Here is a 14,801-nt window from a genome sequence, read left to right on the forward strand (position 1 = left end):
AATTCCTATCTTCACATTCCAGAAGCACTGCACAAACCAGCCTTTTAGAACAGTGCTGTAACGTAAGAGCACATCTCCACAGGTGACCAAGACAGAAATAGAAGCAGTGCACCATTTACTTCAATAAATAAGAAGTACTGTTAGAGATAAAAGGTTGCTGTAGTGCAGAGAGTTTTAGAAGTTTAACACACAGCTGAAGTCTCTACTAGGAAGGAGCTTTGATCAGCCTGGTCATTGAGGTACTACAGCTATAGCTCACAGCCATGCACTTGTATTTGCTGGACTCAGTGAATTCAATGGTTACACTGTGCTAGTCCTCATTTGAAATAAACTGAAATAATCGAAATGGTTAGTCTTACTCAATTATCAGCTTTATGAGCTATTCACTAAGCAAATGGAATTTAAACTACATTCAGAGCAAGATGTTAGCCAAGAAAGTGAAGAGTGAACCTTGACTATACCTAAAGATAAATAAATAGCCAAACTTCAAAAGCTTGAGAAGCATATGCTGTGCAGTCAAACTTTCCCTTTGGTTTACTAAACATGATCTCAGTACATCAGATCTTCAAATGTAGACATTCCCAAAAGTCAGCTTTACTATATGTACTACCAAGGATGCTGACATGAAGTTTGAAAGCAGAAGACTGTCACTGTGCTAAACTAGAAGATGCATAGCCACATTACACTAGATTCTGGCTGTCTGAAGTAAGAGACAGAATTACAGGAAACTTGTATACTTCTAGTAAAAGTATATTAGTCTTCTACCAATATAATCATTACGAAGTGTTTACCTCTGGTTGAGCAGCAAATTCTCTAAGAAGATGTCCATTCCACACAAACCGTGGGTCTGCCTGTAGCAAGCAAAAAGCCAACATGCTTTTAGAGACCATCAGTTCTGTTTAGTTCAGCATAAAGGTAATACTGTAGTATCCAGATGGGACACCCTTCTTTCATCAGTACCCTTCATATCCTCAACATCTAAATAAAATAAGTTAAAAAAAGAACAGTTGTCTCAAAGCTCTAAGGGTGCTGCCTGACTCTTCAGACATGCGACACCACCACCAACTAAGCTGCAGTATCAGAAGAGCATTCTGGTCTTTGCCCTAAGTAATCAGGCCTTGAAGAAATTATCCAGAATTAAGAACAGCAGTAAGGTAATAATCCTAATGGGCAGAATGTAAAAATGCAAAGAGTCCTGTATGCAACAATCAACAATTCTGAGAACTGAAAGTTAAACAATATTTGTAGTTTATTTATATTCCACTACATAAATGATCCTCTTCAGCTTTGTGTATTTCCTATTCTTAATTCACCTCAAAAGTGTCTTGAGCAGGTTGCTGAGCACGTTCCAGAAAGCTACCAGATTAGTTACAGAAGCGCCATTTGCTGCAGAATGTTAGTGCAGACTCTGGGGAAGTGGCATAAATTTCAGCTTTATGAGGCAGCAAGCAGACAATACATCGCTGAGTATAAGGGTTAATTCAAGCTCGGTGTTGGAACAGTTCTTTGTCTATCAGGAAACAACACACACAACTATCTGCCAGAAACTGTTCAAATCCTACTTGCAGGACCTTGGACTAGTGAAAGAACACAATATGATGCTTTGGTGCCCCCCTGCATTGGGGCTGTTTCTTTCTACCAGCACTGTTTAAAAAAGAAAACGCAAACCCACAAGTACTGAACCAAGACACCCACACATCAACCACAGGCCAGGCTTCTCTTGCAAAGGTGGAGACACCCAAAATTGGTGCCATCCTTTTGTTAACCCATTATACTGCAGCCACATGACTGAAATGACATTAAAATTGTTTTAACCATCTCACATCTGAACTTCCTTGAAACTGATGCCTTTTTACTGTACTTTGCCTTCCAAACAATCTGAAGTGCCAAAATTGTAAGGCAAACCAATCCTTTTGTATCAGCAACTGCTCTTCCTGGTAAGAGTACTGCCGAGCAGCATTTGATAATGCAAAATAGTCCCCAACTATAAACTGATTTTAATTTATATATATATATATATTTGTGTGCTGCTTCTCCAGCTTAGATAGTTACTGTAACTAAGAGACAGCTTCTCATGATTCCACTGCCACCTTCTTGGCAAAAGAAGTACCACCATTGACTTCCAATATTTCAGTATTTCGGTGCCTAGACAATTTAGACCTCGTTTATGCTGCCGTGTAATAAGTTACCAAATTAAAGATTCTGGAACTCTGGAAACAAGATAATTTCAAGCTCAAATTGCATTTAAGACAAAAGCAGTATGTTGAATTCATGCTTCAAACATAAGTAATAGGCACAGTTTAGACAGAATACAACATCCCAAGGGAAAGAGCCACAAACCCCACAGTTTCTGTTCCACGTTATCCTGGAACAGAATACCAAGTTGCACACCATTTATTCCACTTTGGGTGTGTCCACCCCCTTATTCTAGGTCAGAGAAGTGACCTGCTTTCTTAGTTTTTTTCTGCTTAGTTTCCTCTTGTTGCAATTAGAAGTGCTCAATATTAAAATCAGAGACAAACTTTCATTTATTTTGAATTCTTAAAATCCATTTAAAGCAGAGTTCAAAAAGTACTTCTAACTGCCTGATCCAGAAGTCTAACATCACACTAGAACAGATTTCTAGAACTTCATGTTGCTCACAAGCTATAAGACTTAAGAAAGGGTGGACTAGTAAGCTCAACCACAACCCCTAACAGTTTTGATAAAATACTGCAGCACTGAACAAACTCATGTGCTGAAGCTTTACAAAACAGCCATTTCCACCCTTCTTCTAAGTACCCTATGATGCAAACTCAAATTGTAACTTGACTCTGTATACTTCGCACACTTGCCTAGTTACTTGTATTTCCTCTTGCTATCAGCTGCTTATTCCAGACAACTGTCACAGTACAACTCAATTAAAATCAGAAATAAGTCTAGTTACACAGTTCAGCAACATTGGGCTATTTTTTGCTAGTTCAGTTATAAGGACTTGCATTTAAGCAACATATAAATCTGTCTCACTAGTCTAGGGATTAAAATAGTAAAGCCATTTTTAGTTTTAACAGAGGACCATAAAGGCTTTAAGTGTCTACTACCATTTAACATACTAAAACATTGTTAAAAAAAGGTTTAAGCTCAGGTGCTGCTGAAATTTGTGATCCCATTACATCATTCTAAGCTTTACATAGTTTCCTTTCGTTTGTGATAGTTTGTTTTGACATCTAAATATCAGCTGCATAAGCTAAACTTAAGCCATGTAGAACTGATTGACAATGTCTGAGAGAAATAGTAAGTAAAATTAAATCCTTACCCTCTCTAGGAGGCTCATTTCCTGGAACTCTGGGCTCGTGTTCGCTAACCGTTGCAGAGTATGTGTTAGGTCATATGTTGTTGAGAAGTAAAATCCATCCACACTCAAGACATGATTAAGCATTGATAAAAACACTTTATTGTCCTGCAACTGTGGGGATGAGAAAAAGAGGACAGAAGAGCTCTCATTTATTGCCATTGAATATCTCAAACTACTGCTACTTTTAGAAGTGATGAGATTAGCTTTGCTAGTGCTCTAGCAACACCTGACATCACCCAGATATTACTGTACAAGAAGGAAACTATGAGATTACAATTTTGATACCAGTTCACTGATAACTTAGAGCTAGCTAGCACACTGCAGCCAGATTCTGCAAGAACAGTAGAAGGGAGAGTAGAAAACTGTATTCCTGTGAGGTATATATTCCAGCTACTGGTATTAAACTAATACTAGCTACTTCCAAACAAAAAGGAAGCCATTAGTTATCCTACAAACCATTTGGTCAAAAATACCAAAACAAGATGGCAATGCAAAAGGAAGGATATAACTTACTGTCAAGATTATGCCAATAATCTTGTTCTGGTTCAAGACTATGCTCATTCCTTTCCTGAAAGAGCATCAGATTTCCTTTCAGCTCTGTTGGTTGGTTATCCACCCTTATCTACTCTATCAATCCACAGCACATCTGTTTTAAACGATCTTCATCCTTTCCCTCCCTCAAAAAAAATATCAATTCTTCCTTTATATCAATTATGTAATTGAACAATTCTACAAATTAGGCAAGAGATAATTAGATAACAGCAAGGCATCTTACTGTAGGGACTATCAGAATAGCAGAGCTGTGAGAAAGACTTAACAGGAAGAGCATGAAGAAGAGTGTGCCAACTCAAGAGGGGGGAAAATGCACAATATGCAGATCAAACTCTGGGGATGATATTATAAGTCACACAAAGTGACTTTGTTATCTTGAATGACATAACTTTATATACACCTGTACTCAAATACTGCAACAATATTTGATGCCTGAACAAATCTGAGGGAAAAAGTATAGTTCAAAGAGCTTCTTAAAAAAAATGTTCATAGTCTCATCAAATTAGGTCCTGTGGTAATGGACATTAACATAAGGTAACGTTCCCCCACACTCCTCTAATCAATCCACCTACCTGAATATCAGTTAAGTGCAGCATGGTCTTCTTGTACGAGAGGATGTCAAAGTCTGTTGCTTTCCAGATTGCATGACTGAAAATCTCACCTACTTTTTTCTTTTTTGTTATTACAATAAGATACGTGCCTGCAAACCAGAAAGAGCAAAGTTAAAAAAACAATAGATGCACTATATTAAGAAAAGCAGCCTACAGCCATACCAGAAAACTGAAACCAATAGCTAAGAGTGAGGTTTCTTCAACTTACACCTAGGATTTTATATTCTATGTTCTCAACAGCAAGCGTATGGAACAAACCAAACACTTCCTAAGCTCCCCATTTCTCTATGCTCACAGATCTTGAGCTATTCATTAAGTTCAAGAAATTTTTTTAAAAATGGACAACATAAGTATCAGCTACACTTTAGACCTGAGACAGTCTGAAAGTCTCTAGGCTTGCAAATGCAGAAAGTGGCCAATGGTCTTGAAAGTGGTTTGGAAAGCGAGTCTGAAATACACAAAAGGAAGCATGACTCAGAATCCAAAAAGCTGATTCATCATATCCTGAAAAAAATATTTATCCTAATAGGTTCAAAATGGAGCAAGGAGAAAAGGGGTTCTTTTAATAATTTAAGACAGGAAGCTTGCCCTTTTCCTGGATGCATAACTAACAAAGCAAACAAACCCATAGTCATGACAGTTCACTTAAAGCAATTTTTACACTTTTGGTAAACACAACATAGCCTTATTTCTAAGGCTACCTTACTCTGGTGCCTTTTTTTTTTTTTTAAGTAAAAAGTTTGTTAATTAAATTGTATGTTGATAGATAAAAACGTCTCAGCATCTACATCTTATAACCGTTAAATGCTTGCTTACAATTCCAATAAAGCAAATCAACAAGCAGGCCATACAGAAGCACAGAGCCAGAAGTCTAGTACATTTTTGTACTAAAGCATTCAAAATATCAATGCCAAAGCAGAAACAGTTCACACTGTATGTGGTAAGTTTACCCATTATTTGTATTTACTACTGTATCTAGCTATACACCAAGTTTTATGGACAAGTGAATTATATCAGGTATCTATTCCATATAATTAGTCAAAGAACAGGTACCACCCCCACTTTGACATCCACAGCTCTAGTGTTACACATTTAGATGGAATATTCAACCACTTGAGATGCAAACATGCTAGAGCATTTTTAAGTTTAAGTATTGCTTTTGGCTGGTATGTCAGCAGAACCCAGATACCTTACGAGAACAGCACATTACATCCACAACTATGCTACAAAGATGCTGCACAAATAGATACATTTAATCTGACGGGAATTTTCAATGTTGTCTTTTCCTATCTGGGTATCCAACCTTCTGTTTGATATTTTAGAGCTTCAGGTGTTACTTCAGCAATTTTTCCCCCCTTAATACTGCAATAGGCAAAGAATATTTATGCTTGTTAAAGATACTGCATTGCTAGATAGGCAACCAATTTTACATTTATTTGTTAACTGAACTGCCTCACCACTTAGCTAAATATTTACTTTAACTGTATCTTCTTTAGTTTGACAGCTGTATACTAACACACTGCTTGGCAGAAGTGGAAAGAAAAAATCCAACCTAGTAAAAGAATATATTGCCTATATTATATAATAGTCAGATGAATGAAAGTCATTATCAAGCCTGTAAGTTGTGAAAATTTCCCTTTGGGGCAGTTCAGTTTTAAAACTGTCAGGGCTTGTCAAGTACCCAAGACACAGGTCTCCATTACATTGCTCTTACTCTGCAAGATCCACACTTCTTTAGAATATGTGCATATGAAGTTCAGCAGATCCTGCCACAAGTTACTACTTTTAACACAATAATACTTCGCTTCTGTTGAGAATACTGCAGTGAGTGAACCTAAATCCTTTCTGCATATGGAAACTTACTCAGTATACATGGTTCTTATTACACCATTTTTCAGACTACTTTAGCCTCAAATAATAAAGTCTACACAAGAGATCTTTTGAATAGCAAGTTACTTTCTTGGAAGCTCAGACTTTACACATCAGGTTTATATGTGGCAGTAACTGTTTAGATCGGAATGCCACCGAGACAGAGAAAGCAGACAGCTTATCCTTCCTTACCTTATCCTACAACTCCCTAAAATACAGACTTGTTCCAGTCTGTCCTTTTTCTTTTAATGTTGAATTTTCTTTATATTTGTAGGATAGCTGGCGCACAACCATTACTTGCACATGTGCATCTACTAGTCTATCACCCTGAGTCACTCCAAGTTATTTGTGTGCCAAGATTACTGATTTTAAGTCAAACTTCATGACCCAATATTTGACTGCTGCATGAAGTCCTGCAACTAAGATCAAAATAGTTATGAAGAGTAAGTAGATGAAGTTCTTTGCATGCATTTAAAATGCATTCCTTAAAACTCAACAAGCTGCCAGTTAACTGTACCTTTAGAGCAGCTACACCACCCTCTAGCAGCCACAACGAAAGCCCATCATACTGACGAAAGTGTATCCTCAGACACTTGCAAATACTACTTTTGACATTAAAGCTTCTTTAGCAATGTATTTTGCCTAAGTATTTTCAAAGAGTACAGATCTCTTTTCCTTACCTGCCACCAATCGGATTGTTCCCAAAATACCATATATAGGCCTCGTAACAGCTGAAGGAGGAACATCTTTCTTAACTGAAAAGCAGAAGAAAAAATTCAGAATTTCTGACTGCATCTTTCAGGACTATCTAAAAAATGATCAAACTAGGTTTGACAAAGCTTCTTGGTCAAACCTCAAGTTTTGCTAGAGTCTGAAGTACAAGAAGCAATGCATCAGAATTTCAAAGCCTGATGGGGGGACAGAGGGGAAGATGTGGAAGCATTTCTCATGTTTAGTCAAAGTGGCCATTCAATTTAATAAATTCAACCTCATTCACACGATAGTATAGCAAGTAGACCCCTCAATGTATTGTCCTGTCAGCTTCCAGAACCTTTTTATTTTGAATACATCAAGGACAAACAAACTGTAAATGCTTGTGCCTCCCACTTCTGACTGCTTCTTCTGAGCCTCAGTCTATTGCCATTTCAGAAGACCTAGTTCACTTTTTTATCTATCTCTGCAAAACTACCAACAACAGCATTCATGTGGCAAGGGATACAGTATTCCAAACAACATACTAAGAGATCCAAAAGGTATCCAGATATCATTTAGAAGTCCTAGCATGTTAAACTTTCATTATCCACATTTTGAGGATAACAGAAGGAATACTAGAGAAGTTTAAAAAACACACACCCACACCAGAGTTTGGCATTTTCCCAGAGAATACAGAACAGAGAAATACAGTGCTTGAATTTTCCTTTGCTTTAAGCACCTCGCAGGTTCCTCTGATAGAACACCAGCAATGAGAACAGACGTAGACCAATAAGATTTGGGATAGCTATCTTTACAGTTTTGAAGGAGAAATTGAAATATTATACTACCACACCAAAAGTATCAGTGGGAAGAGCACACTGCTCTGCATGAAGTATACAAGAGGCCAAATAAAAGAAAGAGAATGACTGCTTTTACATTAATATTACTGTAGCATTTCTGTCTGTTTAGAGATTAGTAATACTGAGGTACAAACTCCTGAAGCATCACAAGGGAAGTCACCCATTGCCTTCATCTCATGTTGTCATTTAATACAAGTTCTTTGATTGTTTTTATGCATTAGTTTCACACTCTCAAAAAAAACTAAAATTTTGAAGACCTCAACGTCAGAATGCTTAAGAGTACTTGCACTGACATTTGAATCCAGATTTGCAACACAGAACCAAATTTAAAGTGAGGGCTTTTTACTGGTTTTGTTTCTACAGGCTTTATTTAAGGCTAAAACCTGAATTTTCACAAAAGACAGCACTTCAAAAATTCAGCAAAAGCTGCAGAAGCCCAGTGTTCAACCCTTCCCATGTTTGATCTTCCAAGCCCAGCTAGCTTAGACGAGTCAGTTCTTACTATTGTGCTGGGCAGTCTTACAAAAAAAAAAAAAAAAAAAAAGGCAAGCACCATCACCCTGGTCACCCACTGCATCAATCCCACAGCAAAAAGGCATTTCAAACAAAGTTCTCTGCAGGACAGAATACCCAGCACAGTTTTAAAAAAGTCACTAAAGATAAAACAATTATCCCCATACCAACTTAAGGTTCTGAAGTTCTTCTCCGAGTGCCTAAGCAAGACAGACAAAAAGAACAAAGATGCCTATATTGAGAAATATTGCTGAGGAGAATACCTGTAAGAGTAACTTCCGTGGAGACTCTATCAATTGCAAGCACATCATCTGCTCCATCATCACAAGCTTCCACATAGAACTTCTCTGGTGTTATATGCCTTTAAGAGAACGGATAGAAAAAAGGAATTTGTTTAGCAACACTTACTTCAGGTTTGTTTATTCTTCACAATCTGAAGAAGATAAAAAAATTAAGCCTTATTTCAGCTGCAAAAAACAATTCTCACTGAATTGCTTCCCAACAGCGGGGAAAAAAATAAGCCAAGCTAATCAGTTTTTGCAAAATCTATGGCTTGTTTAATAATCTAAATTCCAGTAATAACCAAGAATTAAAAGACATGTAAGTGAGTTTGTGTACATAGTGGTCCACTAATTCATGTAAACTTGAACTATAGACTTAGAAGTCTGATAAGCCAAAACCAAACTTCAAAATCACAAGTTTAATCAAACACTTTTAATATAGCAACCTCAAGTACTACATCCCTTACACAAGTCTAGTAAGCAGAAAAATCACATCCTAGGTGATAAAAACCACCTACTACACATTAGTATTGTAAGCATCCACTGGAAACAACACAGAAAATTGGAAAAGTTAAAGTAGCACTAGTTTATTGAAGCAGGTGTCTCAGCATTGCCATGTCACAGCTTAGTTAGCCAGGGCTGTGTGACACACATGGGGTCGGTAACATGTACCCTCCCCACTGAACACATCAGACAAGCCATACACTGACATCCTGTTCAGACTCCATAGCTATCCTTCCTGACAGAAAAACTGTATGTAGTACAATGCTAGCCATAAAATTAAACATAGTTTTCAGAAATATTCTTTAAAAATACATCAGCTGAGGTACTTGCAAGAAGCCAGACATGTTATACTGTGCAACAATTCAAGAGTTATGCAGAAAGGACTCGTAGCTGTGCATAGGAGATGCTAAACAAACAAACCCAAACGCTCTTGAACTAGCATTCTTAACTCTCATAATTATTTTTACTTTCTTTAAAGCTTGACAAGAGCAGAGATCAGAGTTTTAAATATCTTGTTCTGGGAACTTATTCTACCAGATAGATATTTTTAGGCTCTGTCTCCCTAAATAGAACTTGCATTTCTTCACATCTTTTGTGCATTTTTAATCCTTCAGAAAGCTGAATTAGAATCCCAATTTAGATCAGAAAAGCCCGTGTTAAAAGAGGTCTAGAGGACCACTTAACATGTGTAACACCCCCTTCCACCCACCAAAAGCAGGACCAGCTTCAAAGTTTATCCACCTTCAAAGTTAAACCCTGTTTCTTAGGATGTGTTTTGACTCTCCCCAAGAATGAGGGTTCTACAACCTCTCTGGGCAATTAGAGGAAAGCCAGAGACCACCAAATGCTTAGCTGAACTAAACCCCAAACAGCATAACACAACAAACTGAAATCTATAGTTAAGTGCTCATCAGGTCATTTAACTTCTTTAAAGGAAAGTTAAGTCTATGGGCCCTAAAATGGTAAATGTATCAGTGTTCCCTTTGTAGAACAGCCTCCTTAATTTTCACGTACATGTATGAAATGCTTTATCTTTGAAACTAAAAACACCCGACTAAGAAACACAAATGTGCTGTTTGTTAAACACTGAAGCCTTAAAACCGCTGCTTTCATTGCTTTTAGTTTTGATGACATGCACATGTGCACCCCTGGCTCTTTAAGGGGGTTTCATGACAATAATAGGAGCCATTTTTACAGTGAAAAGCAAACAAGCTTACACAGCTAAAATGGGCAAGACAAGTTTAAGGATACTTAGAAGCCCTCAATTTGTTAAAGAACTCAAAAAGAAATCAGGATATGCTATCTAAGCTGCAGTCAGGAACTTATTGCTACTTGGCAGGAGACAGTAGCAGGCTTTCTTCCCCACAGCAGAAAGCTGCAGCTACTTCTATCAGTTTAGTTGAACAGTCACCTTTTTCTGGGACATCAGTTGACACACAAGACTCCAGCTAAAAAAACTGAGGAAAAGATGCTGCAAAGTTTAATATTGGACCCGTTATGCCTTTAACAGATGCTTACGTACTCTTACTCATCTGACTCTCTTAAGCAAAATCATTTGAAAAAATCCTTTAAACACAGCAGGATGTAAAATAGCACCTAAAGTTGTGAGAACGATAGTTTCGTTTTTTAAATACTCTGTACAAAAACCACAGCCTAGGCAAGACACTTACACTGACAGTACAGAGCACAACTGAGTATTTCCATCCATGATCAGTATTTTTAAAAGCTGCTTTTTTCATTATAAAACACAGCCATGACAGTATCATAGTGTCAGCACTCATTCACCTGTGTTTAGTTATAGCCTGTTCTCAGACAACTGAGAAAGTTTACAGGTGTAGAATAGTCATCATATAAAGAAGTTTTATATTTACTACACTCGAATAATAATTTCTCCTTGAAGAACATGAAGTCTTTTACTCTCACCATCCACAAGTTAAGATAAATGAGAGAATTAAGGTGCAAATTATGCCTGGTCTCTCAGTATGTGTCATATGCCCTGCATCACTAGACCAGCCCCCAGCATTTCTCTTTCAAATCCTCACCCATATTTTGCCTTCTGTCACCTACCACTGCCTTTTTAAACATTTTTTTTCATCACCTTGATCTCTTCTTACACAATGCTTGCACATTTCTAACTTTGCTTAAACTACATTTTGCCTTCAACACACACACACAAAAAAGAAAACTTTGCAATCAAAATCCTCCTTCCCATGGTCTTCTACAAGACCAGATTTGGTCACAAAAGCATCATGGAGAACACAAGACAACTTATGCCTGTTTTCAGTTCAATGAACCAAATCAGCTCTAGGCTTCAGCAGCTTGCAGCACACTAGAACAGTCTCATTGTTGACTGTTTCAAAGCTTTGGGTGGTTTTGTTTTGGTCATCTTTTAGGCGGGACAGGAGGACATCAAGCTGCTAGCCTATGAAGTTGAGAGAACTTAAATACTTCTCTCTTGGGATCACCATTAAAAACTGCCTAAAACACAACTGTACAACACCAACTGAAAAGCCTAATGCCCTGCAAAATGTTAAATCCTTGCTTCAGAAGTGGGAGAATTAGTGCTCTTCAAAGTTTTTAACAGGAAGATGAATCACTTCATCCTTGCTTCATTTGTGTAAATAGCTGAAAGTTTTCTATAGTTAATATGGTTGAAGGAGAGGACAAGACTCAAAAAGGTTTCAGCTCAAGTGTTCATTTACAATCTTAACAATTACCAGAACTAGGCTAGTAGTCTCATTCTCATTTAGATGAGCTTTTAAACCGTAAGACTGCTATAACTAAGATTGCCTCTCACTTCTCTTTCAGGTAGGAAACTTATGAACACTGCTTGCAAGAACGGTGTTTTTTCCACAGACTCTACTCAGCATCAATCTGCAAGTCTGTGACAAGGTTGGAAAGATAACACATGCTTATTTTAGTGATCTTAGGAGATATTAAATGCTGAACAAAGGATCATTCACAATGAGTAGGAATCTGTAGACAGATTCATTCTATTCTTTTAATGAATTAAGGAACAGATGAAAGTCCAAGTGCTAGTATTACATGAAATATAATAAAGAAATCTGTATTTTCAAGATGCCCATAAAGTCTGTAGTTATTTTTGAAACTGGTTTCCATTCAACAGGCCATGTTCTGCTTTTGTATAACCTTCATGTTTGATAGCATAGCCTACCTTCTCCTTGGCTATGTTGTCACTGCTGTCTATAGCCATCCAAAACATCAAGAACTTTAACAGCAATATCTTGCTTCCCCTACAGCTTAACAGCACATAAAACCTTCACAAAATTTGGGTTCTTCTTACTTTTCTAATACAAAAAAAAAAATCATGACTACCATCATCACGGGCTATTTCTCAGTATTGCTAAAGAACAAAGGGAGTGATAAATGGAAATATTTGGCATCGATACTACTCAAGAAAAGGAAAGGTATTGAACTGCAACCACCAAATTCATGTTTCAAATATTACTGAAGGTGACTTGGATGTCATTTTGAAATCTTCTCCTACTGAAACTGTGTGGATTGCTGCCAAGAGATAAAGCAACTCACTCACTAGATTTCATTTCTACAATTCCAAGTTGAGAAAAGTGTTGATTCCCAACACAACAGAAATGTAAAAGCAAAAATCAACCTCTGCCCACTTACACCAAGTGCAAAATCAGGCTTTTTTTCATTTGTATATTTGTTGTGAAATTTCACTTCATTACTTAGACTATATAAAGCACTGTTGTATATCACGAAGATGATGCAGAGTTACAGCCCACATTTTAGTTCGGTTGATCTTGCAAGAATATTCCTGTGTTCAGATACAGCATGAAAGAGGACCCATCGTGCTCTAATGGCAACTAAAGATAGTACTTCACTCAATATCATTTAAACCTTCCAGGCCTCAATCGCCAAACCCTTACTTCAGTAATTGATTATTTCACTATAAATACTTAACATTGCTCTAATGCAGGAAAATCTTTGATGTCAGCCTCTAAATACTGTAATAAAGCAAGCCAAAAAGCACACCCTGTACCGCACAGCAATGCGTTTGCTGTACTCAAGATACCGAAGTGGTCTGCAGCACGATACAGGGAAGGCATTAGTATATGCAGAGTCCCAACAACATGTTAAGTAACAGTGCTAACACGCTGATGGTTTCAACACTCCAGAGATTCCAGATTTTCTAGGTGAACAGGTGTGCTAATTATACATCTACCATAAATATTACTCCTCAAGCAGAAACAGCTCAAGGAATTGGAACATCTCCCATGGAGCAGTAGTTGTTGCAGGGAGAAGAAAGGGAGTATAATCCCAGGATTAAAAAACCACTAATGGAAATACCATTTAAAACAACAACAAAAAAAGCACATATTAAAGGCATAGCTTCATAACAGCTATGTCCAGTTAAGTGTCACTTAAGATGACAAATAATTTACTGCATAAATAAATGCCCTCAATCAACATCCCTGAGCTTGTCCATGACAGCCACTTAATTTAAGTACAAAAAAAAAAAAAAAAGATGTGTAGCTGTTTTTTCCAGAAGTATTATCCAGTCTCTGAAAACTCAGTCTAGAAAACAAGCAAAAAAAACCCAGAAAGACAAGATGCACTTTTGATCCCCTCCCCAAATACAGACAGGTGGAAGGCACTGTGTTCAAGTGCAATAGCTACTAATAACTGACAAGTACTTTCACAAAGCATGCAGGCATAACTGTAGGCAAAAGGAGTTAAATTTGAAACAGACAGTATCAGAGACCCACAGGATACTGAGAATGCTATCAGCAAGATAAGTCATCATCCAAATACAAAGGAAAAGTTATTTTAACTGAGCCTAAACAACAGCCAGAATTCTCTGTTCTGCAGACAGCTTTACCGATCGGTTTTTATTCATTAATTGGAGTGGTAGCTTCACTACCATCTACTAGCTTGCTACCTACAGCAGCTGTTTGAATTTTACAATTTATTCATGAGGCTATGAGAGGAAGCTAAATAAGTATAACCGTGACATAGATGACAGCTATAGGTAGCAGTTTTCAGGTTAATAGTTTTCCCCAATAACTGCTGGTGTAACTCCACTAGCTCTGATGGTAGCAGACACTAGACACCAGCATTTTTACCTGTATCACCTGAACTCGTCTGATTACATTGGTCAAGGCACAAAGGGTTTGAGTCACTACTTTTGACAGAAAAACATAAGGTTTGCCTTCTGAGCTAGATCCTGTGATTGCATGTAATGAATGGGACCCCACAGAGCGCTACAATCAGTGTGGCTTCGTAGAGGGCCACCAGACTAGCCAGAAAAGGTGCAACTGCAGTATCTGACCTCTTCATAGTGAAAATGAGAGGTCAGTTAAAAAAAACCACCAAAACACTGTTACCACTAAAGCCCCCAAACTGATATCTAGCCTGGATTTCTCAGAACATTCTCCTTTGACTTTGCCAACCTAGTAAGTTTGACTCATCACCCAAGTTGTGGCCCTGTATCTTAAAATGCTTGGCAGAAAGTCTGCAGGCATCACCGCAGCTTGGTGTAACAACAGGGAAAAAGCCCGTTTTTCAGAACATGAGACAACTGTTTTCAAGTTTGTAAAAAAAT

General features: G+C 37.6%; 1 protein-coding gene across 1 annotated transcript in view; it reads right to left on the reverse strand.

Moving 5' to 3' along the window:
* The window catches only part of SACM1L (SAC1 like phosphatidylinositide phosphatase), a 31,356-nt gene that overhangs the window by 14,667 nt on the left and 1,888 nt on the right, over positions 1-14,801 (reverse strand). Inside the window, exons 2-6 of the mRNA XM_080385899.1 lie at positions 8,696-8,793; positions 7,047-7,121; positions 4,459-4,586; positions 3,296-3,445; positions 792-851 (exon numbers count right to left, since the gene is read on the reverse strand). Coding sequence (XP_080242025.1) covers positions 792-851; positions 3,296-3,445; positions 4,459-4,586; positions 7,047-7,121; positions 8,696-8,793 — 511 coding nt within the window. The remainder of the gene's footprint in view (positions 1-791; positions 852-3,295; positions 3,446-4,458; positions 4,587-7,046; positions 7,122-8,695; positions 8,794-14,801) is intronic.

The sequence above is a fragment of the Falco punctatus genome (genome assembly GCF_963210335.1).
Source record: "Falco punctatus genome assembly, chromosome: 4".
Taxonomy (NCBI): Eukaryota; Metazoa; Chordata; class Aves; order Falconiformes; family Falconidae; genus Falco; species Falco punctatus.